Source organism: Microtus pennsylvanicus, chromosome 15 (assembly GCF_037038515.1).
Source record: "Microtus pennsylvanicus isolate mMicPen1 chromosome 15, mMicPen1.hap1, whole genome shotgun sequence".
Taxonomy (NCBI): domain Eukaryota; kingdom Metazoa; phylum Chordata; class Mammalia; order Rodentia; family Cricetidae; genus Microtus; species Microtus pennsylvanicus.
The window spans coordinates 22,807,864-22,831,820 of NC_134593.1; the positions used below are offsets into that span (position 1 = coordinate 22,807,864).

General features: G+C 44.2%; 1 protein-coding gene and 1 pseudogene across 1 annotated transcript; one reads left to right on the plus strand and one right to left on the minus strand.

Moving 5' to 3' along the window:
- Positions 1 to 6,703: 6,703 nt before the first annotated feature.
- Positions 6,704 to 12,970, plus strand: LOC142836060 (beta-defensin 43-like). The gene is made up of 2 exons (XM_075950072.1): positions 6,704 to 6,761; positions 12,816 to 12,970. Exons 1-2 carry the CDS (start codon positions 6,704 to 6,706, stop codon positions 12,968 to 12,970), a joined length of 213 nt encoding a protein of 70 aa, XP_075806187.1.
- A 7,041-nt stretch (positions 12,971 to 20,011) lies between these two features.
- On the minus strand, positions 20,012 to 23,703 carry LOC142835621 (dehydrodolichyl diphosphate synthase complex subunit NUS1 pseudogene; annotated as a pseudogene).
- Between the last annotated feature and the right edge of the window lie 254 nt (positions 23,704 to 23,957).

Sequence of the window (23,957 nt, forward strand, 5' to 3'; positions counted from 1 at the left end):
ACATTTTCTTGATTGATGATTGATGCGGGAGGGTCCAGCCCATTGTGGGTGGTGCCATCCCTGGGCAGGTGGTCCTGGGTTTACCAAGAAAGCAGGCTGAACAAGCCATGAGGATCAAGACAGTAAGCAGCACCCCTCCATTGCTTCTGCTCCAGTTCCTGCACCGAGTTCCCACCCTGACTTCCCTCTGTAATAAACTACGAGCTGTGAGCTGAAATAAACCCTTTTCTCCCCAGGTTGCTTTTGGGCACAGTGTTTTAAAAATTCTAACTAAAGCAAAATCCATTCCTCTTGCTCCTGCACACAGACCCAAGTTGACAGAAATAATCCTATTGACCCAATAGCATCTTCAAAAGTGTCTTCTCACCTCACAGGTGGCATGATTAGTTGTAAGTAGATAACAATTTTCAGGCTCCTTTAGGCAAACAGTGCTTTGCTTCGAAAGAAGCTCTTGAAATCTCATCAGCTGGAGGAATGCCAATCAGTGCAGGCCGAGGTGAGTGTGTGTGTGTGTGTGTGTGTGTGTGTGTGTGTGTGTGTGTGTAAGTGTGTACAGGTACCTGCAGAGGCCAAAAGAGGGCATCAGATTCCCTGAAGCTGGAGTTACAAGCAGTTGTGAGCTGCCTGACATGGGTGATGAAAACCAAACTTGGCGCCTTGATGGAAGAGCAGCAAGTCCTCTGAACCACTGAGCCACCCTCCAGCTCCTCCCATTAAACATCTAGGGAGAAACTAAAGTCTGAAATCAAAACTCAAAGAACAAATCTCTCTTGAAAGACATGCCAAAGCCCAGAGCCATTAAAATCCAAATGAATTAGTTCGTGGAATTGTCTTTCTCACACTGGAATTCAAGGTTTTCAATTAAATGACTGAAAATGTCAGCATCGGTTTTTGATTCTTCATCACAAAGATCCCCCGGTGGCTAGGAAAGCTTTAGTTAATTCAGTATCGAGTCTCCTGTGGCCTTCCTGTTTCTTCTGAGCAGAGGATTAGATAAGGGGGTTGAAAGCCATTGGAAGGCTTACCAAACAGCTGGGGGGGGGGCTCATTTGGTGAAGTTCCTACCACACAAGCAAAAAGACCTAAGGTTAGATCCCCAGAGCTGTTTAAAAGCCATGTGACTGTAAACCCAGGCTTGGGGTGAGAGGCAAACTGGAGTATCCTTGGAGCTCCTTGGCCGGCCAGCATAGCCAAACTGATGTGAGCTCCAGGTTCAGTGAGAGATGCTTCCCAAAAAGAGAAGTGGAGGGCAATCAGGACACGACCTCCATCCACACATGCAGACATGTACGTGTGCACCCTCCACACAGTACACAACACCACACACCACAGACACACAATCGATAAAAATAAGATTAATTCCTCAACATAAAGCCAGCCACACTGAACCTTAGAAGAGTGAGAAGTGAACGCGTTGGCACAGGAATCCACTTCCTAAATATAATCCCAACAGCACAGACACTGAGAGAAACAATTAATAAATGGGACCTCCTGAAACTGAAAAGCTTCTGTAAAGCAGAGAACACGGTCAACAAGACAAAACGACAGCCTACAGAATGGGAAAAGATCTTCACCAACCCCACATCAGACAGAGGTCTGATCTCCAAAATATACAAAGAACTCAAGAAATTGGACACAAAAGAACAAATAATCCAATAAAAAAAATGGAGTACAGACCTAAACAAAGAACTCTCCACAGAGGAATCTAGAATGGCTGAAAGACACTTAAGGAAATGTTCAACATCCTTAGTCATCAGAGAAATGCAAATCAAAACAACTCCGAGATTCCATCTTACACCTGTAAGAATGGCCAAGATCAAAAACACCGGTGACAACTTATGCTGGAGAGGTTGTGGGGTAAAGGGAACACTCCTGCATTGCTGGTGGGAATGCAAGCTGGTACAACCCCTTTGGATGTCAGTGTGGCAATTTCTCAGAAAATTAGGAAACAACCTTCCTCAAGACCCAGTAATACCACTTTTGGGTATATATCCAAAGGATTCTCAATCGTGCCACAAGGACATGTGCTCGCCCATGTTCATAGCAGCATTGTTTGTCATAGCCAGAACCTGGAAACAACCTAAATGTCCTTCAATCGAAGAATGGATTAGGAAAATGTGGTACATTTACACAAGGGAGTACTACACAGCAGAAAAAAATAACAACAGCTTGAAATTTGCAGGAAAATGGATGGAGCTAGACAACGTTATTTTGAGTGAGGTCATCCAGACACAGAAAGACAATTATCACATGTACTCACTCATAAGTGGTTTTTAAACATAAAGCAAAGAAAACCAGTCTACAAATCACAATCCCAGAGAACTTAGACAACAATGAGGACACTAAGAAAGCCTTACATTGATCTAATATACATGGGAAGTAGAAAGTAGAAAAAGACAAGATCTCCTGAGTAAATTGGGAGCATGGGGACTATGGGAGAGGGTTGAAGGGGGGAGGGGAGAGGCAGGGAGGGGAGCAGAGAAAAATGTAGAGCTCAATAAAAAACAATAAAAAAGACATTAATGAAAAGCAATGTTCTGAAAATGCCAAAAAAATAAGATTAATTAATTTTTTAATAAAAAGAAACAACAAGATCAAAAGGAGGTGAAACAGAAATTCCAGCACTGTCTCCTCCACAGAGAAGAAGCAAAGGAAGTGAAAGATGACATTCTGGAGTGAGCGGCCGTGGGGCTCAGCAAAGAAAAGACGGGGACCCTTTCAGATGTGGAAACTTGAAATGCTGACTGTAGAGTAATGACCAGGGCACTTCCTGGCCAGGGGACTTCCCACAGAATAACATAGCTGAGGAATCTCCATGCCTTTGAACACATCAATCCCAGCTCCTGGAGTGTGCCTCACTCATCCCAGGCCAGAGGGCAAACTGGGAGACCCAGGATCCTCACAGTAGCTCTGCTTCAGGAAAGGAACTTGCCTTGCTCCACCCCCAGCTTCTGGGCACAGGCTGAGCCTCTACACACTGTCTGCAGTAGTCCCTATGAGGATCTTTCTTCCTGGCAGAACAGGGATTTCAGTGCACAGCATCTCTGGAATCCCATCACACTTGCCCCAAAATCTGTAGCTCCATAAATCTATATAGACCCCACCCCCCAAAAACAGAACTCAAGACAAGATAGTGCCCTACAATACAGGGGCAGGGGCTCAGCACAGTGGAAAGTGTCATTGGAGGTTTGACCACTGCGTTCCAAGACTGATCCCTGCCGCACCCCCTACCTCCCACCCTCACCCCTGCACCCTTGGTGCCCATTGCTGCCTTCATCAAGTGCCAAGACTTTTGCCAGAGTGCCTTCCTTACTTCACCAGTAAAAGCATAGACAAACCAAAAGTAAAGGACTGGAAAGAGCTATCCCATGCAAGCAGAAAAAAGGTATAAGCAGATACAGTTACACTCAGTCAGTTAAAACCGAGAGGGGGCGGGAGAAGAAGGGATCAACAGGCCAATTCAATATGAGGAAATAACAATTTTAAGTACAGCCAATTACACAGAGCAAAAGCAGATATTGTCAGAGCTTATGATATTGAGTGCCAACTGTCAACTGGCATGATCTGGAATTGCCAGGGAGATGGGCCTCTGGGCCCAGGTATATTGCTGTGCAACTGCTTCCTCGGAACTGAACATCTCAGAGGGAAGAGGGGGACTCATAAGACACAGAACTCACACAGCACCTGTAAGACCAGGCAGCTCAGAAAGCCACAAGATCCAGGAGGCCCCTCTCCAAGGTCATATGCATGTTGGGCGAGGAGCTTCAGGTGCGGGAGCTCTCGTCCGTGCTGGGGTGGGCTTTTGTCACTTGAATCACCAGTGTCCCTATAAGCAAACCTTCACTCATGTTGCTGTAACGCCGATACACACACGGTCGCCCCAGTAAACACAATGATTTGAGTGGAACATCTTGTTGGTACAATGCCTGTGCGCTGCCGGGGTGAACAGATGTTTGTTCATACACCTCCAAAGTCCGTGAGCCACGCCCCACTGGCCTGAGCACAGTGCACACTTGGATCCCCTTTCCCTGCTCCACATAAGTGAAGTATATCTGCAACCCCAGGAACCACACAGTGAGAAAACTTGGCCAGAAATTGATGGGTGAATAACAACAACAACAACTCTAGGGTAACTTTATAGCATTTAAACAGTGAAAGTAGAAACAAGTCAAGCTGTTGTGGAATATCCGTGAAGTGTGTTCTGAAACTGTGAAAATTATTTTGTTCACACTGCTCTCAAGGGAGGCTTGAGATGACCACAGTATAGCATATGCACACTGGAAAGGTTACGGTAAAACACAATTTGTACAACTGGCATGCATTGCTTGCGCCGGCGGCACACATGCTAACGTTGAACTCATACGGAGATTAGCGTGGCTCCTGTGCAATTAATATGCAGTAGTCGCCGTAATTTCAAACTGTTATAGGGAAAGAATGGAATGGGGAAAACACTTGGGACAAAATTAGAAGCTAGGAATAGATGTGGGCTAGCTGCCATGCTATCATTCTGGTCAAGGCAAGTGATACAAGGAAACATTTCATTAGAGGCTTGCTTGGGGTTGGCCTATCGTCATCATGGCTGAGAGCCTGGAGACAGATAGATAGGCATGCGGCTGAGCAGAGGCTGAAGCAGACAGGAGAGGAAGACTGGGGCCCAGTGTGGGCTTTCACCCCCAGTGACACACCTCCTCCAACAAGGCCACACTTCCTAATCCTAAACAGTCCCACCAGGTGGGACCAGCCGTTCAAACATATGAGCCTATGGAGGCATTCCCACTCAAACCACAAGATCCCAAGAAGGAGAAATTTGACCAAAAAAAAAAAAAACCAAATAGACCAAAATAATAAACATATTTTAATTGTAAATTCTATAATCTATTTATCACTAGGTAGAGAATCTTATTCATTTTTCTGGTTTTCAGATAAACTGTTTAAGAATAAGAATAAAAGATTAAGTAGGCTGGGTGAGCTAATATACACCTTTAATCCCAGCACTGCGGAGGTAGAGGCAGGTGGTTCTCTTTGTGTTCCAGGTCATCCAGGGCTGCAAGTGAGTTCAGGGCAGCCAGGGCATAGGACTGACCTAGGCCCTCTACAAAAATGTGACAGTCGTACAGCTTAGTCTTCTTGTGGGACTCCTACCTAGTGACTTTTTGGCAAGCTACATTCAATGAAACCCATGATGCCTAGGCCACATTTACTATCTGATAGTAACTTATTATCTTTCTTCTTCTGTAACAACTTGTACTTGATGGCTGGTGACTCTCTGACCTTTGAGGAGAGGTATTGTCAAAACATCCTACCTGTCCCCCCAGAGGCCCCAGGTGATCTGGCAATACCTCAGTGTTCACCAGCCTATAGCCTGAGTAGAACAGGATTAGTCCTTTGATGTCTATGATGGCAGTCAACAGCTGGGCATCACACAGTGTTCCTGGGCCTCCGGGCAGTACCATCTCGTTCCAAACCTACCATGCAAGGAAACACATATTGATTGGAAATATCAAAAAGTCCCTAAAAGCTCTGCTTTCAGTGTTCCATAAAGGACTTCTGTTTCTTCTCATATATTCTGTCACCCCACCACGTAAACTCTGCTGCAAGAAGTCAAGGGTCTGCAGATGTGAGAGCAAACTTGGTATATTCTGGACTCACGATCAAAGAGGGCAAAAACTGGAGCCAGACTGCCCCGAGTGAATGCAAGAATTGCCAACAAGTAGCACATACCCCCAAGGGCCTTCTAGAATGCTGAAGAAGTGGGGGACCACGTGCGCCTCTGTTTCAGCAACGTACAGGGAGAAAGGACTTGAACCTCATGTGAACATTCCTGTACACAGACACACAGACACACACACACACACACACACACACATACACACACACACACAATTTTGTCTTTTTAATTTAAAGTTATAAAGATCAGTATTAAGGATATGGGCATACTTTATAGTATCTAAAGTTGGGGTGCTTCTGCCTTCTGTAAACCTTCCCTGCACCCCTCAGACTACTCTGGTATCCACTATGTAAGCCTCATCAGAGCCCAGTAGGTAAGTCATGCCACGTTGTCAGAAATACACTCACGTTGCCGTTCCGTTTTCTTTTGTGCTATATGCCTTTGTGTGTTTTATAATGTCTTGATTTTTCCTACATTATTTCACAACTGCAAAGTGTGAACAATTTGTGTTCACTCAGACTTGTAGTAAAAACGTCAGTTGATCTCATTCAGTTAACTCAGAAATAAGTTTTCCCTCCATATCTCACTAGCGTGTGTATAGTTTCATGTCTGACTGTCCATTCCCTAAAACACCGGCAAATCGGCACGCTGTCACGTCAAGGGCATTTCTTCCCATTATGAGCTAATGGGGTAAATAGTTTCCCTTGGTAAGTGGGGGCTTAACTTACATGGCTCCAGAACCCAGGAGTGACACAGATTGTTAGTTGCATGTCTCCCCACCTTCTCCAAGACTGCCCCTTCCCTCTCCACTGTGTGCTCACCATCTGTGCCCACACCACGATTTGATGATCGTGCTTAAAGCGAAGGCCGGTCACAGCCATTGCACGCTACCTCCCGGTACAAAGCCTCATTGGAACTTAGAAATGTTCTTGCTACTGAAAGGTTCAATAACCATGCAGCAGCTCATGACTCCAGGGCCAGAAACCGGCTCTCCTCAACCTGGCCTCTGCTTCTTATCAGTCTCCTTCCTTGGCTATGAGGGTCCTGCTCTCAATCCTGGGAGTCCTCACCTTGCTGTCCATGATTCCTCTGGGTAAGACAAAAGCTTCTCATTCCAGGGACAGGAAATTAGAGGTGAAAGAACGATACAGTGTATAAGAAACTTGAGGAATTCAAGAAAAGAAAAGCGGTCAATTAGAAGAAGGTGGGAAGCCAGGTGGTGGTGAGGCAGAGGCAAGAGAATCTCTGAGTTCGAGGCCAGCTTGGTCTACAGAGTCAGTTCCTGGACAGCCAGGGCTGCACAGAGATACCCTGTCTCAAAAAAAACAAACAAAAACAAACAGAAAGGAAGAAAGGAAGGAAGGAAAGAAGGAAGGAAGGAAGGAAGGAAGGAAGGAAGGAAGGAAGGAAGGAAGGAAGGAAGGAAAGTGGGAGAAGGGCTACCTTTGTCCTGGGTTCACAGAATGCTGTCAGCATTAACCGAAGTCCTGGGTTTTATATTTCTTTTGTTTGTTGTTTGTTTTATTTGTTTTGTCTTTTTTTCAAGACAAGGTTTCTCTGTGTAACAGCTCTAATTATCCTTGAACTAGCTCTGTAGACCAGGTTGGTCTCAAACTCACAAATATCCGCCTGCCTCTGCCTCCCAAGTGCTGGATTAAAGGTTTGTGCCAACACCGCCCAGCTGTATTTCTTTAAAATCAGTTGAAACTTGGATGGTTTAACTTAATCTGTGTGGGAATTAAATAAGGTAGGTGAAGGTCCTGCCTGAACTCATTTTTAATGTTTTTTAGTATATACTAATTATACATAATAATGGTTTTTATTGTGACATTTTCACACTTATACATGGTGTATTTTTATTATATTCAGTTTCCCATCTTGTCCCCATCCCTTTCTTCTTCCTAACTGGCTTTCTTCTACCTCTGCCCTTTTTTTTTTCATATGGTGGATACCCTTAGGTTTGTTTGTGAATTTGGATTTTTGTTTTGTTTTAGATAATAATAAAATTACTTCATTCCCCCCTTTCCTTTTCTCCCTCAACCCCCCCCATACACCCCTCTTTTTCTCTCTTTCAAGTTCACACCTTTTAAAAATTGTTATTGCAAGCATATTAGGAATATACACATATATGCAAATATAACCTGTTAGCTCTGCATAATGTTACTTGTCTGTATGTTTTCAGGGCTGACCATTTGGTACTGGATAACTAATTGCTGTGTGCTTTCTCCCACTCAGCATGCCTTAGCTGCCTGTCGTTCTTTGTGTAGGGATGAGGTCTTTCCTGAGCTTTCCCCTTGCGCATTGGTGACTCTATGGCTGTTCTTGTTCAGCTCATGTCTACCCAGTCATGTTGGTGAGACTTTCTGGATGTAGCTTCTGACCTTCTTAGGAGACACAATCTCACAGCCATCTCCCTTCCGTGTTTTCTGAGCCTTGGATGCAGAAGCATTTTAGAGATGTGTCCCCTGGGACTGGGCTCCACGACGCTGCATTTTGGTTGGTTGTGGTTTTCTATAGCGGTCTACATGTATGTCTGTTTTTGTTTTGCCTTTTTCTCTTCCTTCTTTTAGGATGTGTGTGTGTGTGTGTGTGTGTGTGTGTGTGAGAGAGAGAGAGAGAGAGAGAGAGAGAGAGAGAGAGAGAGGGAGAGAGAGAGATCCGGTGAGTCTCATTAGACATGTTTATAGGCGCATGTGTGGGAGGTTGTTTGCAGGAACATGGGCAAATTGCCAGCGGTTACACCACTGAAGAAAATGTTTTTCCCTCTCCCATCAGCGATTAGCTGAGCACACTTAGTAACCCCACTGTCCCCCTGACAGGAAGTTGATGGCCTCTGTAGGAATCTTGTGCAGGAATTCAGTATGTCACACACACACACACACACACACACACACACACACACACACACACACACAGAGCCCTTGTCCCCTTCCACTGCAATCCGTGAGCCCTGAGGGGGTGATACAGAGGTCCCCTTAATGCTGGATATCCTACCCTCATTTATTCTCTGTATTGACCATCTTGGCAATCACTGATGCCCAGTGCAGGGAGAGACTTCTCTGATGGTCTTTGGCAGCAGCGCTGCTCTGTGGGCACAGCAGCTACTTAGAGAGTGTTGCTGGCTCTGTCATGACCATAGCAGCCTTAAACTAGTGCCCACGACCTCCCCAGCCATTGGCTTTTGACCGGGTTTGCAGCCCGGACATGCTCACAGAACTAGACTTCCCGTGGATGAGGATCAAATCTCATTTGAAAGTGGTTGTCTGTCTGTGTGGGAGGCTTGCTGCTATTGCACCAAAGGACTATCTGTATTGTACACGGAGCTTACAGATGAGTAAGACTGTTGGCGACAACCCTCCCTGGAAGCCTGCACAACCCCTTTCTGCAGTATGAGGGCAAGCCAGCAGGAGGAAGCCTCATCACTGTCCCAGCTCGATGCTCTGAGTCCTGTGACCAAGGCATGTGGCATTGTCAGCATCAGGGTCTTACCGATAACAATGTCACCTCCTTAATCACATGCTAAATCACCAATTTAATCTTTCTAAATTAAGTTTAAAAATCTACCAGTATTATATAACACACATATATGCCTGGTTTTACATTATTGTCTATTGATTTATCTTTCCAAATGCACACATTACCTAAAATACATTTTACTAGATACAATTAAAGATTTCCTTGACCATTAGTGTTTTTTTATATTTTTACTGAGACATAATTAACCATAAATTTTAAGTTTGCCTTTAACTAGTTTCTGTATTTGTGAAGTTATGCAGCCATCAACCCTATGTATCCTAGAGACAGCGTTCCCCCTTCTCCTGATACCCTGCAAGTCTCCCCTACTCTGGACCTTGAATACAGACATAGCAATATGAGCTACGGTCCTTTGGTCTGGCTTCTTCCACTCAGAACAATGTTTCTAAGTTCCATTCCTGTGTTTCATTCCTTCTGGTATTGAAGATGGTCCCCCATTGTACTGAGGTGATGGTTCAGTGGTTAAGAACACTGACTGCTCTTCAAGAGAATAAGGGTTTGATTCCCGGCACCCACATGGTGACCCAACCATCTGTAATCCCAGTTCCAGGGGATCCTATGATCTCTTCTGTCCTCTAAAGCACCACCTACATGTGGTGCACAGGCATACATGCAGACAAAACATAGATAAAATTAAAAAATAACAATAAAGTGTTTAATAATTAATGATTTAATAATTAAATTAAAAATTTAATAATTAAAATTAATTTTTTTGAGACAGAGTTTTTCTTTTCTTTTTTTTTTTTTTAAATCTTTCATTTATTTATTTATTTATTATGTATACAATTTTCTGTCTGTATGTCTGCAGGCCAGAAGAGGGCACCAGACCTCATTACAGATGGTTGTGAGCCAACATGTGGTTGCCGGGAATTGAACTCAGGACCTTTGGAAGAGCAGGCAATGCTCTTAACCACTGAGCCATCTCTCCAGCCCGAGACAGAGTTTTTCTATGTAACCCTAGATGTCCTGGAACTTGCTCTGTGGACCAGGCTAGCCTCAAACTCAGAGATCTGCCTGCCTCTGCCTCCTGAGTGCTGGGATTAAAAAGTGTGTGCCACCACTACCTGGCTAAATTTTTTATTTTTTTAAAAAAATTGTACCGTATGACTACTGTGTGTTTGGTATCAGTTGGGTTGATTGTTCCGTTTTAGGGTTGTTGATAGTGATTCCATCTGTACTCGGGTTTTATGTGGATCTGTTTTCAGTTCTCCTGGGCATAAACTTGGGGACTGAACTTGTGTGCTCTGTGTTTCTCAGGATTTGCCAAACTGCACTCCATGGCTGTCTGTTTTGAATCACCACGGCGGTGCACAAGGTCACCACTTGCTACTGTCTGCCTTTCTGTCCCTCACGTCAGCCATGTGGTGGAGATGAAGTGACATCCCATTGTAGTTTTTATTTGAATTTCTCTACGAGGAACAATGGCTGCATGTTTCATTAGCTTCTTGGTCATTTATAGATCTTTCTCGGAGAAATAGCTGTTTAAATGTTCTGCCCATTTCTATTTTTTTTTATTATTGAGTTGTGAGCTCTTTATGTATTTCAGTACTAAGTCCTTGTCAGTTACAAGTTTGCAAATATTTCTCCCACCCTCCAGATTGTTGTCTTAAAATATTTATTGGACACACTCGTTATTGTTAAGTTTTCAGGGTCAAGTTATAGCCAGGCCAGCCTCAACAGTTTTTAAATAATTTAAAAACAATTATCATCATACACGGGAAAGTGTTCATGATCAGTCAGTTCGTAATAGACCTTCTGGGGTTTGTATGGCTTTAGTGAATTAATTAGCTTGATTGAAGTAAAAGGATTTAATAATTGTCAGCTGGATGTGGCGGCACATGTCTTTAATCTCAGCACTCAGGAGGCAGAGGCAGGCAGATCTCTGTGAGTTCAAGGCCAGGCTGGTCTACAAAGTGAGTTCCAGTACAGTCAGGGCCACACAGAGAAACCCTGTCTTGAAAAACTACTAATAATAGTAACAATAAATAATTGATTAATGGATTTTTTTAAAAAGCTGAAAAAGGACCAGTTCTTCTGATGATGCCCACTGGCACCTGGCATCCTCCCCTTCCTGTATGTCCCTCCCCAGTTCTTCCTCCCTTTTTACTTTTCTGATGGTCTCCGTCCTACTCAGAGTTTTTCATTTTTTTCGAGATTCCACATACGTCAGAAAGCATAAGGACACATACCTGTAACCTCAGCACTTCTGGGGCTGAGCCAGGAGGCTTGGCATGGGTCCAAAGATAGCCTGGCCTACTGATAAGTATCAGGCCATTCAAGGGTACATAGTGAGTTTCTGAATACAGATCCAGAGGAGGAAAGAAGAAGGACCATTCAATGCTTTCTTTCTGGTCCAGATGGTTTTGCTTATATGATGACCTTCAGTCCCAGCTATTTTCCTGCATATGGCATGCTCCATTCTTCTTTATGGCTTGACCCCTTCCTTATCCATTGCGGATAAACATATAGGCTGACCCCATGATGTAGCTCCTATGAGCACATCTGAAAGAATTTTGCTTTAGGAATTAGCCCTGTTTTTAATTTATAATTTTTTATTCATTTTTCTAATTTTTGCACCATAGACAGAAATGTAACTAGTTCTCTGCCCCTGCTTCATTTACAAGCTCTTTCCAGAAGGAATTATCATTTGCCTGTACCTATCGCCGTCTTGTTTCCTCTTGCATTCATTTTAATGTTTTTCTGACATCCTGGGAAAGTTCTTTATTCTTTTCTTAAATCATAAGCTATTTTAAACGATAAAAACAGCAAATAAAGAAGCCTAGAAAGATAGCTCAGTGGTTAAGAGCCCTGGCTGTTCTTGCATAGGACCAGACTTCATATCCTCAGAACCCATATGGCAGCTCACATTTAAGTGTAACTGCAGTTCTAGGGGACCTGCCTGGCAGTTCCTCTGGCCTCCATGGGCTCCAGGCAGGCACATGGTGCACAGATACATGTGCAGGCATTCATACCAAATAAACTTTCAAAACGTAAATTAATACTAAAAATAAAAGTATCAAATAGAGGGACTGGGGAGGCAGCTCAGCAGTTAAGACACTGCTCTTGCAGAGAATCTGAGTTTGAGTCTCAGCACCCGTGTTGGGTAGCTCACAACCGCCTGTAACTCCAGCTCCAGGGGATCCAACACCCTCTTCTGGACTTCATGGGTGTTGTGGTCTGGGACCAGCTCAGACCAGAAATTATTTCTCAGACCAGAGGGGAGGCATGGGAATAGAGGCCCAACTCACATATTTTTATCAGGAGGGAGTTTTCAGGGATCCTTCATGAAATCTTGAATTCTCATCCTGAAAATCACTCACATTTATTCTCCAAACAGCTTTTATACTAAAATGTAATCTGAGGGGGAAGTTCATTAGCATTCTGTTTTCTAGGTAGAATCTCAGTACCCATATCGGGGGCTCACAACCACCTGTAACTCCAGCTCCAGAGGCTCCAACACCCTCTTCTGGACTCACACACATGTGGCACACACACACACAAACACACACACAGACACACACACATGGAATTTTAAAGTAGCAAAAATGAGTTTTTTCCAAAGTAATAATATATAAGCGGTTCAGTGAGACATATTTGTCTTCTCTTTTCAAAGCCAGAAGCTTCCTTGAGAGCCAGGATTGCTCCTCCATGTACCTCCACTGCAGAATGAAGTGCAAATCCACTGAGTATGCCATCAGGTACTGTGAGGACTGGACCATCTGCTGTCGCGTAAAGAAGAAAGAACCAAGGAAGAGTAAGATGTGGTGACAAGCTGAACTCCGTCTTCTTCGGAAAAGCCATCAAAAGTATTTCAAAGTTCCTTGTCTATCTGAGAATAAATGGGATGATGAGTAAGAGGAGTTTTGTGTTTGGATGGTCACACTGAAATAAATTTGCTTTAGCACATCTTACAGTCTATTTTCACAGGCATAATATTTTACCAGACTGTGTTTTCAATTGTGTATACCATCAGGGTTGACCTTGGCAATGCTAATCAAGCTCGGTGGATTATTAAGATTATTAAGAAGGAGGAGGAGGAAGAGGAAAAGGAGGAGGAGGAGGAAGAGGAGGAGGAGAAGGAGGAGGAGGAAGAGAAGGAGGAGGAGGAAGAGAAGGAGGAGGAGGAGAAGGAGGAGGAGGAAGAGGAGGAAGAGGAGGAGAAGGAGAAGAAGAAGGAGGAGGAGGAAAAGAAGAAGAGGAGGAGGAGGAGGAGGAGGAGGAGCAGGAGGAGGAAGTAAAAGTTTGATAAAAAGTATTGGGAAGCAGACCTCAGCAGGAGGGAAAGAGGCATAAGAGAAAGGAGTGGGTAACTATAAATAGTATATATTATGTACATGTATGAAGTTCTCAAAGAAAAAATTTAAAATTATTAAGAATGCTACCTATAATGAGATATCACGATGATTACATAAATTAGAAGGTGATCTTTTTACACTTCTTTTTTATTTTTTATTTCTTTATTTTTTATTTTTTTATTTTATTTTTTTATCTTTTTACATTTCTACAGGCCATTCTGACTTTAAAGGTTTTCGTCAAAGAGTGCAGTGTTATCTAATTCCTTGTAAGAGACCAGCTTTCAATGTTTTAACACTAATGAGCTATGGAGAATTTCATTTCTTGGTCTTGACCATTTCTTGTTCTATGGGCCTCTACCTGGATAAGCGTCTTGGTCTAGAGTTGGGATATTTTCTTCTATAACTTCATTGAAGATATTTTGTATGCCTCATTGTGGTATTCTTCCCCTTCTCCTATGCCCATGATTTGGAGGCTAGGTCTTTTCATGATGTTCCAGAAGTTTCCCAAGCTCCATTCATCTTTTTTTCCTCTTTAAACTTTTCTGAGTGATCCAATGCCTCTTCTTTGTCTTAAATCCAGTACTCTGTTTTTTGACATGATTCATTTTGTTTTGTATGGCTTGCCACCGAGGTTTTTCTTTGGTTTGATGTTTTTCCATTTCTAGCATTATTTCAGTTTTCTTTTCTTCATTTCACCCATCTTTGTTTTTTTTTCTTCTTCTTCTTTGAGTTGTAATGCTTTAGTTCTTTGTCTGGGTGTTCTTCCAGGTCACTTTCATTACAGTACATCACTGTGGGATTTGTGTTTTTTCTGGAGTTGACAAATTCTTTGTGTGTGTGTGGTGTTGTTGTTGTTGTTGTTGTTGTTATTTCTGCCTTGAGATTTGTGCATTTAGAATTAGCTTGTTGGTTGAGGTTTTTTTTTAATCCTTTCCCCCCCCCCAATCACCTTTCTTCTTTCAGCAGAGGTGTTTGCAATGTTCAGGAGGGGGTTAACTCATAGCAGGGTTAAGACGTGGGATCCTCTGTTTATCTGGTATTTGGGGATGCAGCCTCTCTCCCAGGTCTTGCTTCTCTGTCACCACCTGGTGCCTTGATCTATTTGGTCAAGGAGTCTGGAACAAATTTCTCCTGACAGTGTGAACTAGTCCAAGGTCTCAAACCCAGACGGAGCAACTGGAGGGTCCCAGTTGTGCGGCTCTCGGGGCTCTAGGGCTCTGAGCTAAGTGTGGGAGCTAATGAGTCCCTGGTAGCGAGCAGGCTGGAATCAGCCATAATAGAATCTGAGCCAATAGAGAATACGAGTATCAGCCAGAAGTGGTGGAGCATGCTTTTAATCCCAGCATTTAGGGAGCAGAAGCAGATGGATCTCTGAGTTTGAGGCCAGCCTGGTCTATATAGCAAGTTCAAGGCAAATCAAGGCTACACAGTGAGACCTTGTCTCAAAAGAAGGACAAGGAAAAGGAGAAAGAGGAGGGAGAAGAAAAAGGAAGAGGAGAAGGAGGAAGAGGTGAGAAAGAGAACACTTTGCTAACAAGGACTTTATAACACTATTAATTCTCCCAAATTAGTTCTTTTCTTTCACTGTGCCCTTAAAATTATTTTTCAGTTTTTTTTTATAGTTTTATTGTATAGGCCTTTAACATCTCTGGCTAAACTGTGTTTGGTAGGGGAATGTCTGTGCTAGGCTATTACGTATAGGGAGAGGGTTAGTTGAACTTACACTCTTTCCTATCATTGGTTAGTCTGTACTGAAGGAGAGAGGCTGATGTCCACCAGGGACGTTTTTCTTTGGGTATCAGGGGCCTCTGCTGGCCACACTTGGCTTTTCAGCCTGTGGGTCGGGCAAGACTTCCCAGACTGTACCCTTAAGTGCCAGTGCTTTAGCTAAGGGATGTCTCTCAAGTGTATTGGCTGTGTGGGAAACAGACACAGCACTGAGGTCAGTACAGGAAGAGGGCCTCTTGCATTATCATACCTGCAGGAAGGAAGCAGCTGGGGATGTTGAGTCCCCCCACCCCCAGCTCAGAGCTCTCGGGAATTTGCAACAGCAACTGACAGTCACTCTCTGACCTCAGGCTCAGAGCTATCAAACCACAGGGTAATTCTCAGTTGATGAGATCTGTTTCTGACTACTGTGGGCAGCTCTCTCTCTCTCTCTCTCTCTCTCTCTCTCTCTCTCTCTCTCTCTCTCTCTCTTTGCCACTCCTCCCTGGCCCTTCTTCTCCCAGAAGCACAGCAGGCCAAATTGAGGCTCCTTTATCTGTGAATGTTATCTAATTGTGGGCCCTCCACCAGGGTTCAGTGCTTAACGTACAATTATCTCCCAAAACACCTCCGAGCTGTTCTGTCCACTGCTGACCCATCTGGCAGATGAAGCGTTTTCTCCACCAAAAGCTCCAGCTAGATCTGAGGTTTTCAAAGGCTGTGGCTTGTCGAGAAAGGACTACAAGGCTCTCATTTGCCTTACTTTCTGGAAGTGGCTTCTGTTTCCCCTCCCTCTGCCTGGCTGAAAGTGTTCGGCTCTCTTCTCTACTTTCTCTGCTCGTTTCCCGTACCTTCCATTCCCTTCGTGGATCTCAGGAGCACTTCCCCTCTACTTCTCTCTCTGTAATGCAGCCCTTTGTCTCGTTCCGATGCTTCTCCTTCACCAGCTCACATAGCGGCAGCCTCTGGCTCAGCTTCTTATCCAGAAGTTCATTTTTGTTAATGGTTCTCCACAGTTTCATTGTGGATGTAGACTGTGCGTGTTCATTCATCTCCTGGTGGGCATCTAGGTAGGCCTGTGCCATGGCTGCTGTGAAGACAAGGGTGTGCAGTATCTCTGTGTGGTGCTGACTTCGATTCCTCAAGGCACAGACCGGGGGAATGAAACGGCTGAACCGCATGCCCACTCCATGTTTCGTGTTTTGTGGGACCTCTGGCCTGATTTCCATAGCAGCTGCACTAGTGTATCCCCTATGGCTGTGTATAAAAGTTCCTTTCTTCTACAACCTTGCCGGCATTTGTTGTTTGCTTTCTCTCTTTCTTGTTCAAAAGAATATCTTTTTTATTCTTATCATGCGTTTTTTAAAATAAAACATAGGAAAGATTGTCATCACAATGTAATCAAGGTCTCTTGATTTTTATTTCTCTAAATCCTCTCATTTTCTTTTTTCCTTTTGTTTTTTTTCGAGACAGGGTTTCTTTGTAGCTTTGGAGCCTGTCCTGGAACTCAAGCTGTAGACCAGGCTGGCCTCAAACTCACAGAGATCCGCCTGCCTCTGCCTCCCGAGTGCTGGGATTAAAGGTGTGCACCACCACCTGGCCTCTAATTTTCTTAAATGTTGTTATTATTTACAGCAAATGTTTTTAAGCCTGAGCCAAATTCTTTTCACAGTTTCCTTTTCTGTAACTTTGATCTGTTTGCAGCGATCAGTTAGATCCTGGGCTACTGCTGACCCAGGCGCTGGGTTTTCTTTCACCCCGTCTTAAGGTCCCTTTTGTTAAAGGCAGCTCCCATTAACCAGAGTCAAAGCGCGACCTTCGTGGGGGTCCTGGTTTTAGGTGAGAGCCGCACGCATGAAATCGTCTACAGCTAGGTCCTGGGTTAGACCGCGCACGCTCTGTGCTAAGGCAAGTCACACTTCTTACCTTTCAACTTCCTGCCTTGTAAGAATTGTCCAAGTCATTCTTAAATGGTTTAAAAATGGAAGTCACCATTTCTAGATTCGGTGAAAATTCGACTTTTATTCGACAGTTCTGGCAAAAGTGACACCAACCCTCTTGGTTTAAATAAAAAAACAAACTGTGTAACACTGTGAAGGTTTACCTGGGAAAAATGAGAATATGCTCTAGAAAAGAACATACCAGTTATGAAACAGTCTCTATCTCCAAATAAATAAATAAACAGTCCTTCTTTGGTCACAGTTCAGAATAAATACAATATTCACATGACCACTATGGTCCATGAAGAAAGTATATTGTTTTATTGAATTTTCATTCATACATGTTTCCACTTTTATTAATCAAATTCAATAAATTTGATTCGTCAATCATAAAAACCTGCTGTACACATTGTTTACATGTTGCCAAAATCTCTACTCCAAACATCACAAAAGCTTCACCGATTCTAAGACGGGAACCACCGCACAGATGGGGGTGGGGGATGGGGGGGCACTAATTAGCACGCATTCAAAGAGTGCATCGTAGAAGTGCATAATTTATTTGACACTGTTCATTGATAATGCAGCATTTTCTGGTCAGAAGCAAGCATCCAAGGCTCAGTCATAATGTACCGGAATCTGCTATTCACGTCTTAATCAGCTTTTCGCCTTCATACAGTAACCAGTCAGTTTGAAGAAGCAAGCCACAATCCAGCTTCAGAATGGCCTTCAGACCCTCCAGCTGCTTTATGCGCTCCAAGCTCCCATCTGCAAACTGGTTCAGCTTGGCAGTTTTTCAATTGTGGAGAATCCCAAGAAGAAACAATTTAAATAAAACACCCTTTAATACACACAAAGACCTATATCTCCTCGGATGCTCAAAGGGGCTTTTGGTGGTGCCCAGCTTGAGATGATTCTGACACTTCAAGCTGTCTAGATTGAATTAGCAATCATATAAGAAGGTTCTGGAATGTTCACACTTAAATCCACACCCTAGTTGCTTGCTTAAGCAATTCTTTTTCAGACTACAACAGATTTAGGATTTTGATTCTATCTCAATGGGCTTGTTTTTCTGAGTGTTTTTTATTGTTGTCTTTGGCTTTTGTTTGTTTGTTGCTTGTTTTTTGTTTGTTTGAAACATGGTTTCTTGGTTTAGTCCTAGCTATCCTGGAACTCACTAGTAGACCAGGTTGGCCTCGAACTCACAGAGATCCACATGCCTCTGCCCACTGAGTGCTGGGATTAAAGATATGCACGACCACATCCAGCTAACCAATCTTAAATCCCTTTTCTTCAATTAAGCTAAGTTTAATTCACTAAAACTGACTAAACCCCGGAAGATCTGTTAAGAATATGTATATCATGTTAATGAAAGACATTAACTTTTTTAAAGTTAGTCCCCCTAGGGGGAATAAAAACCAATGGAACATAGATCACTGCAAGGGACACCAGAAATGAAAGATTTTCTAATAATGTTTACATATGCTGTAGCTTCACACAAGATTTTGGCAATAATTAAGACCTTTAAAAAAAGAATTTTTTAAAAAAAACCCACTTAAGTGCAAAGTAATATTACTGGACCAAAATTCATTTTAATCATTTTTATTGTAAGTATATTTTTAACATCATAATTGGGGTTTGTAATCCCAAGCTAAAACATATTCTTCCCCTCTGAATCTGAGAAGCTATTCTAGATTATACTTTTCAAACGCAGTTTTTTTTCTTGGCTGTTTTTCCGATTTCTGGGGCCTGGTATTTAAAGGGCTCCACTCTAGGTGTGCATGGCTCTTGCTGGGAAGAGCTTTTGGAAAACCGTGCATCACATATTAAGAGTGGCTGCCATCAGAACTTGAGCAGTATGGGAAAAACATTAAGTCCCTGTCAAGAACGGACTTATTCTTAAAGTAACAGAGCCTGTTCTCTGGGACACTAGAGAACATAAATAATCAAGCTAAATTGTCTTCCTGGACTTTGATGGCAAAGGCTCCATCTTACTTAAATATCTATGCAAGACTGTTCCTGAGATTTACTGAGGGGCGGAGGGAACCCCAGGTGTTACTTGGAAGGGGAACGGGCTACTTCGGAGGAAATGAGCTGCCTGGTAGCTTCTCTCAAGTGCTCATTTTAATCAAAAGCTAATGGAAATGTTTTTCGGGTCCTTTGTCGCATGCTACGCATACCAGCTAAGGCATCAAAAACTGCCTTTTAAGGGAATTTTCCACCTCTAAGAAGATTATTAATCTAGTTTTTGACTGCCTAATTCAACATTTGAAATTTTTATTTTCTGCACTTCATTCAATACTGAACGATTTTATTTTTCCCAATGATCTTCACAATCCAGAACACAGGCACCAAAGCAGTACTCAAAAGTCATCGCTTCCTAGAACAAAGCAATGGAAGCGGCCGGAAACCCAAGGAGAGAGAGTTGTTCTGAACCTGAGTGTGAATACAGGATCCCGCTCCTCTGAATCGCCCTCAAAATGAGAATACTCCCATTTAATAAGTCAATATATTAGTCTTAAAAATAAAAGTTTGGTTACTAGGATAAGCTGAACAAAAATTACCCTCACCCCACTCCAAACGGCCACCTCTAATCATCCCTGTAATTCACAAAACCGGGGAAGTTGTACAGCTGAGGCCTCTAAAGCCAATGGCTCCCACCTATTGCTGCATTCCCGGCTTCCTCTTTGTTTCTTTCCAAACACACAAGTGCACTCTCAAGTAAGACACTCTGTGTCTGCTGATAAATTATAAGGTTATGAACTATGTGCACAGGGTCTTATAGGTACTTTGTAAACATCAGAGTGATGTAAACATTACTGGGGTCCTTTGTTTCAAAAGCCTGAATCGCATCGTGCGAACAGGGACCACTACTTTCCCAGACGCGGTTCACTCGCCGCGTACAGACAAAGGGCAGAGAAGAAGTGCTCGTAACTGAGGTTGAGGTGAGATGGCAAGGAGATGATCTCAGTCAGTCTGATTTGCCAAGGGAGAAAGCCTAGTGTGCTCTCCACAGAACCAAACTTCAGTACTAAATCCGGATCCGGGAAGCCCTGGGAACGAAGCAAGCCGTCAAACACTTCTACGTTCAGATCTGTGGCTCTCCGTTGCTGCAGCGCCACCAACTGGCAGAAGTCCCGGGCGGCTCTCACTACGTCTGCTTTTCCGTCTTCTGGGGGACAGCACCTGCACTGCCTACCAGCAATTTAAAACTAGACCGTCTTTGTCAATACTCTCTTCCAACTCTGCTGAGTACCTGGAACAATCTAAGCCCGAAAGTTCCTGTCGTCGTTTTAAAATTTCCCCCATCAGTCTGGAATTATTTCTCTTGAAAACACCTTGGTGGTCGTAGACGCTAACGTAGGAGATCCCCGCAGCCACGCACCACACCACGATGCTCGCCACGTCCGAGAAGTTGTGCTCCAGCTCCGTGATCAGCAGAGTCAAGTGCACTGGCAGCTTGTACAGGGTCCGGCCAGAGCAGGGTCCCTGTGTGGGAGGTGGTGCAAGTGAGGGTGCTGCTGTGGGTGCGGGCAGGGACTGCGACGAGGGTTCCCACGGTTCGCCAGAGGCTTGGGGAGCCGCCAGATCCAGCTCCAAGTGCCCGGGTGCACGCGCAGCGCCGACATGAGCGTACAGTGCGGGCAGAGCAGTGCGTGTAGTGCCCGCCACACCAGTGTGCGCAGCACACCAGCGCCTGCAACCCGGCCATTGTCGTGAGAGCCGGGCGCCGCCTCCTCCCACGGCCAACACGCACAGCTGTGACCGGCTCCCGCGGCCCCACCCCCACTGCCGTGCGACTGCTTGATGATAGCCACCCAGACACAAGTGAGATGGGATCTGGAGACATTTTAATAATTTTTAAAAAGAATTTATTTTTTTAAATGTGAATGGCAAATGCGTGTTGTGCTTGTATTAAGTTTATGTACACCTCTTACATGCAGGAGCTGGTGGAAACCAGAAGAGGGAGCCCGGCCCTATGGAACCAGAATTACAGTTGGGAGCCACTGAGGAAGCTGAGAATCAAGCCAGGGTCCTCTGCAATTTAAAGTGCAGGCAGTGAATGACCTGTCTCTCCTTCCCCTGGAATATGCACTTTTGATTTTTCATTTTCCTGACAGATAAAAAGACTGAACACTTTTCAGAATTTAATTGGTCGTTTGGAATTCTTTCTTTCTTTCTTTCTTTCTTTCTTTCTTTCTTTCTTTTTTGGATTTTCGAGACAGGGTTTCTCTGTAGTTTTTGGTACCTGTCCTGGAACTAGCTCTTGTAGACCAGGCTGGCCTCGAACTCACAGAGATCCTCCTGCCTCTGCCTCCCGAGTGCTGGGATTAAAGGCATGTGCCACCACCGCCAGGCTTGGATTTCTTTTTAATGACTATATATTTAATTCATTTACTCGTGTGTGTAAATTGGATGATTTTAGAGATGGGGAGTTTAATTTGTGTAGTTTTTATAGACCTAAGTCATGGGGTTATAACACGGCGTTCAACCTCCTGGGGCACCGCTGCTCCTCGTCAGAACAGATTTCAGTCTTACCGTTGGCAGTTTCCTCTCCCTGGTGTTGATGCGCTCCTCTCACTCCCCTCGTTTCCCAATCCATTGTGTAAGGTTTCTAGGCCAAGGGCAGATGGGCCCAGACACTTTGTAGCTAGCTTCCTGTCTTTAAACGTCATCTGAACTTCTACATTGCCTGCTAGGGAGACTCTGGTGGGTGGGCACAGACGCGCTGTGTCCCTAGGGATGTTTTTTCCGGCAGTGTTGTCCAATGTGCTTATTATTTAACCAAGACAATGATCTAACCTTGACCCAGTTTAGCCCTAGCCTTCCAAGAGAGTCTTAGTAGTTAAAGTAATTGGGGCTGGAAACCGCTTGAGCCATGAAAATGACATGTTTTTGCATTGGGTCCATGGCCTTCCGTGGAAGCTTAACAGCCTCTACTGGCAGACTCAAAACAAAAACAAACAAACAAACCCCTTAATACACCCTCATTTTTAGTCCGGAGTCCTCATTTAGAGTTCTAACGAGGGAGGATTCGGGTACAAACTCATGGGTAAGTTGTCCTCTCCAGTTTTAAATGTCTTTCTAACCTAGAAAACACTCAGTCCCTGGGGCTCGGATGTCGTTAAACATAGAAGGTGCCCGTGTTAACACATTAGTTTTCATTGCTGTGGCTAAAATCCCCAAGGAATGCCACTTAAAAGAGGAAACGTTTGCTTTGGCTCATACTTCAAAGATTTCAGCCCACAGTCCTGTGGTTCCTTGCTCCTGGAACTGCACCAGGCAGAATGCCAGGGCAGGGAGCATGTGACAGAGCAAAGCTGCCAACCTAGGAATGAATAAGGAGATGGGTTTGCGAGGAGGAAGCCTGGGACAGTACGTAGTCCTTGGCGCATGCTCAGTCAGGACTAGCGCCCTTCACCAAAGTTTCCCTCACTTCCCCAAAGCCCATCACCTTAGGAGCACGGGCTGGACTAAGGAAGTCAGAGCCCCACCATCTGCTTACTCCTCTAAAGCTGCTGTGTTGAAGACTACGCGTCAACAGACGAGCCTTTGCGGGGCATTTCAGATCTGAGCCATAAAAAGTGTGCAAGTGACACTTTAGACACCGGTTACTGTCACTACACGTTATGAAAGACATGAGTTACATAAACAGGGCCATGAAGATGGCTCGGTGGGTAAAGGTGCTTTCGCCAATTCTGGCAACGAGAGTTCCATTCGTCATAGTGCAAGGAGAGTGGCTGGAGAGATGGCTCAGTGGTTAAGAGCACTGACTCTTCTTCCAGAGGTCCTGAGTTCAATTCCCAGCACCCACATGGTGGCTCACAACCACCTGTAGCTTAAATTTCAGGGTATCTGACGCCTTCTTCTGACCTCTTGGGGGCACTGCACACAATGTCATAGGCATACCTGCAGGCAAAAAACTCATGCACACACAAACACTAAAAAAATAAAGAAGAAAGTACCTGTTCTCAGTGTCTTACAGAGGGGTGGGGAGGATTACTATACAGTGTGATGAAGAGGAAAGGTCAAAGGCCACCAATTAAATACAAAGAAAACCTCTTGTCTCAGATCAACTACATGAACAATCTCAAAGCATCTATTGAAAACAATTATGGGAACTAAGAAATTAGTTCACGTCCGGTGGTGATGGTGGTACACGCCTTTAATCCCAGCACTCAGGAGACAGAGACAGGTGGATCTCTGATTTGAGACTGGCCTGTTCTACAGAGCGAGTTCCAGGACAGCCAGGGCTACAGAAAGATACCCTGTCTCAAAAAACCAAATTAAAAGAAAAAAAAGAAGAGTTCAGCAAAGTTACCAGATAATGGGTCAATATGCAAAACTCAATTGTATTTCTAGAAAACATCCACGGATAGTAGCACTAGCTAGTGTAACATAAACAGAGAGGTCACAAGGCTTACAAGGCTCTAAAAGCTTAGACAATTATGAGACTCACAAAGCCTGCCTCCGAGGTTCCATTCACGGCGGCCATTCCAGGAGACGCTGCAGTGCAGCTCCCTACAGGCCGTGCAGGAAGCTCTGGGGATGCATCGCCCATCTTGGAACGGGCTTCTCAGTGATGCCCCTGCCTGAGGGTCTATCATCATCATCATCTCCCCCCACTCCACCCCCATAAGCAACTCCAATAAACTCAATGACCTGTCAATACACACGGGTGGAATCATCTCTTGGCTGTCTTTGGTGCCCCAGAGAGAACAGACCCCTATTCACCTATCCCTAGAAAATGTCCCACGACACAGTTAGAGCCTGAACATGGACAGACAAAAAGCCAACATGGGGTAAGGCTGAGCA

Excerpts from the sequence above, each read along its gene's own strand:
- LOC142836060 (XM_075950072.1), top strand. The coding sequence starts at position 6,704 with ATGAGGGTCCTGCTCTCAATCCTGGGAGTCCTCACCTTGCTGTCCATG. Across the intron at positions 6,762-12,815 it reads GCTGTCCATGATTCCTCTGG|CCAGAAGCTTCCTTGAGAGC; the intron begins GTAAGACAAAAG and ends CTCTTTTCAAAG.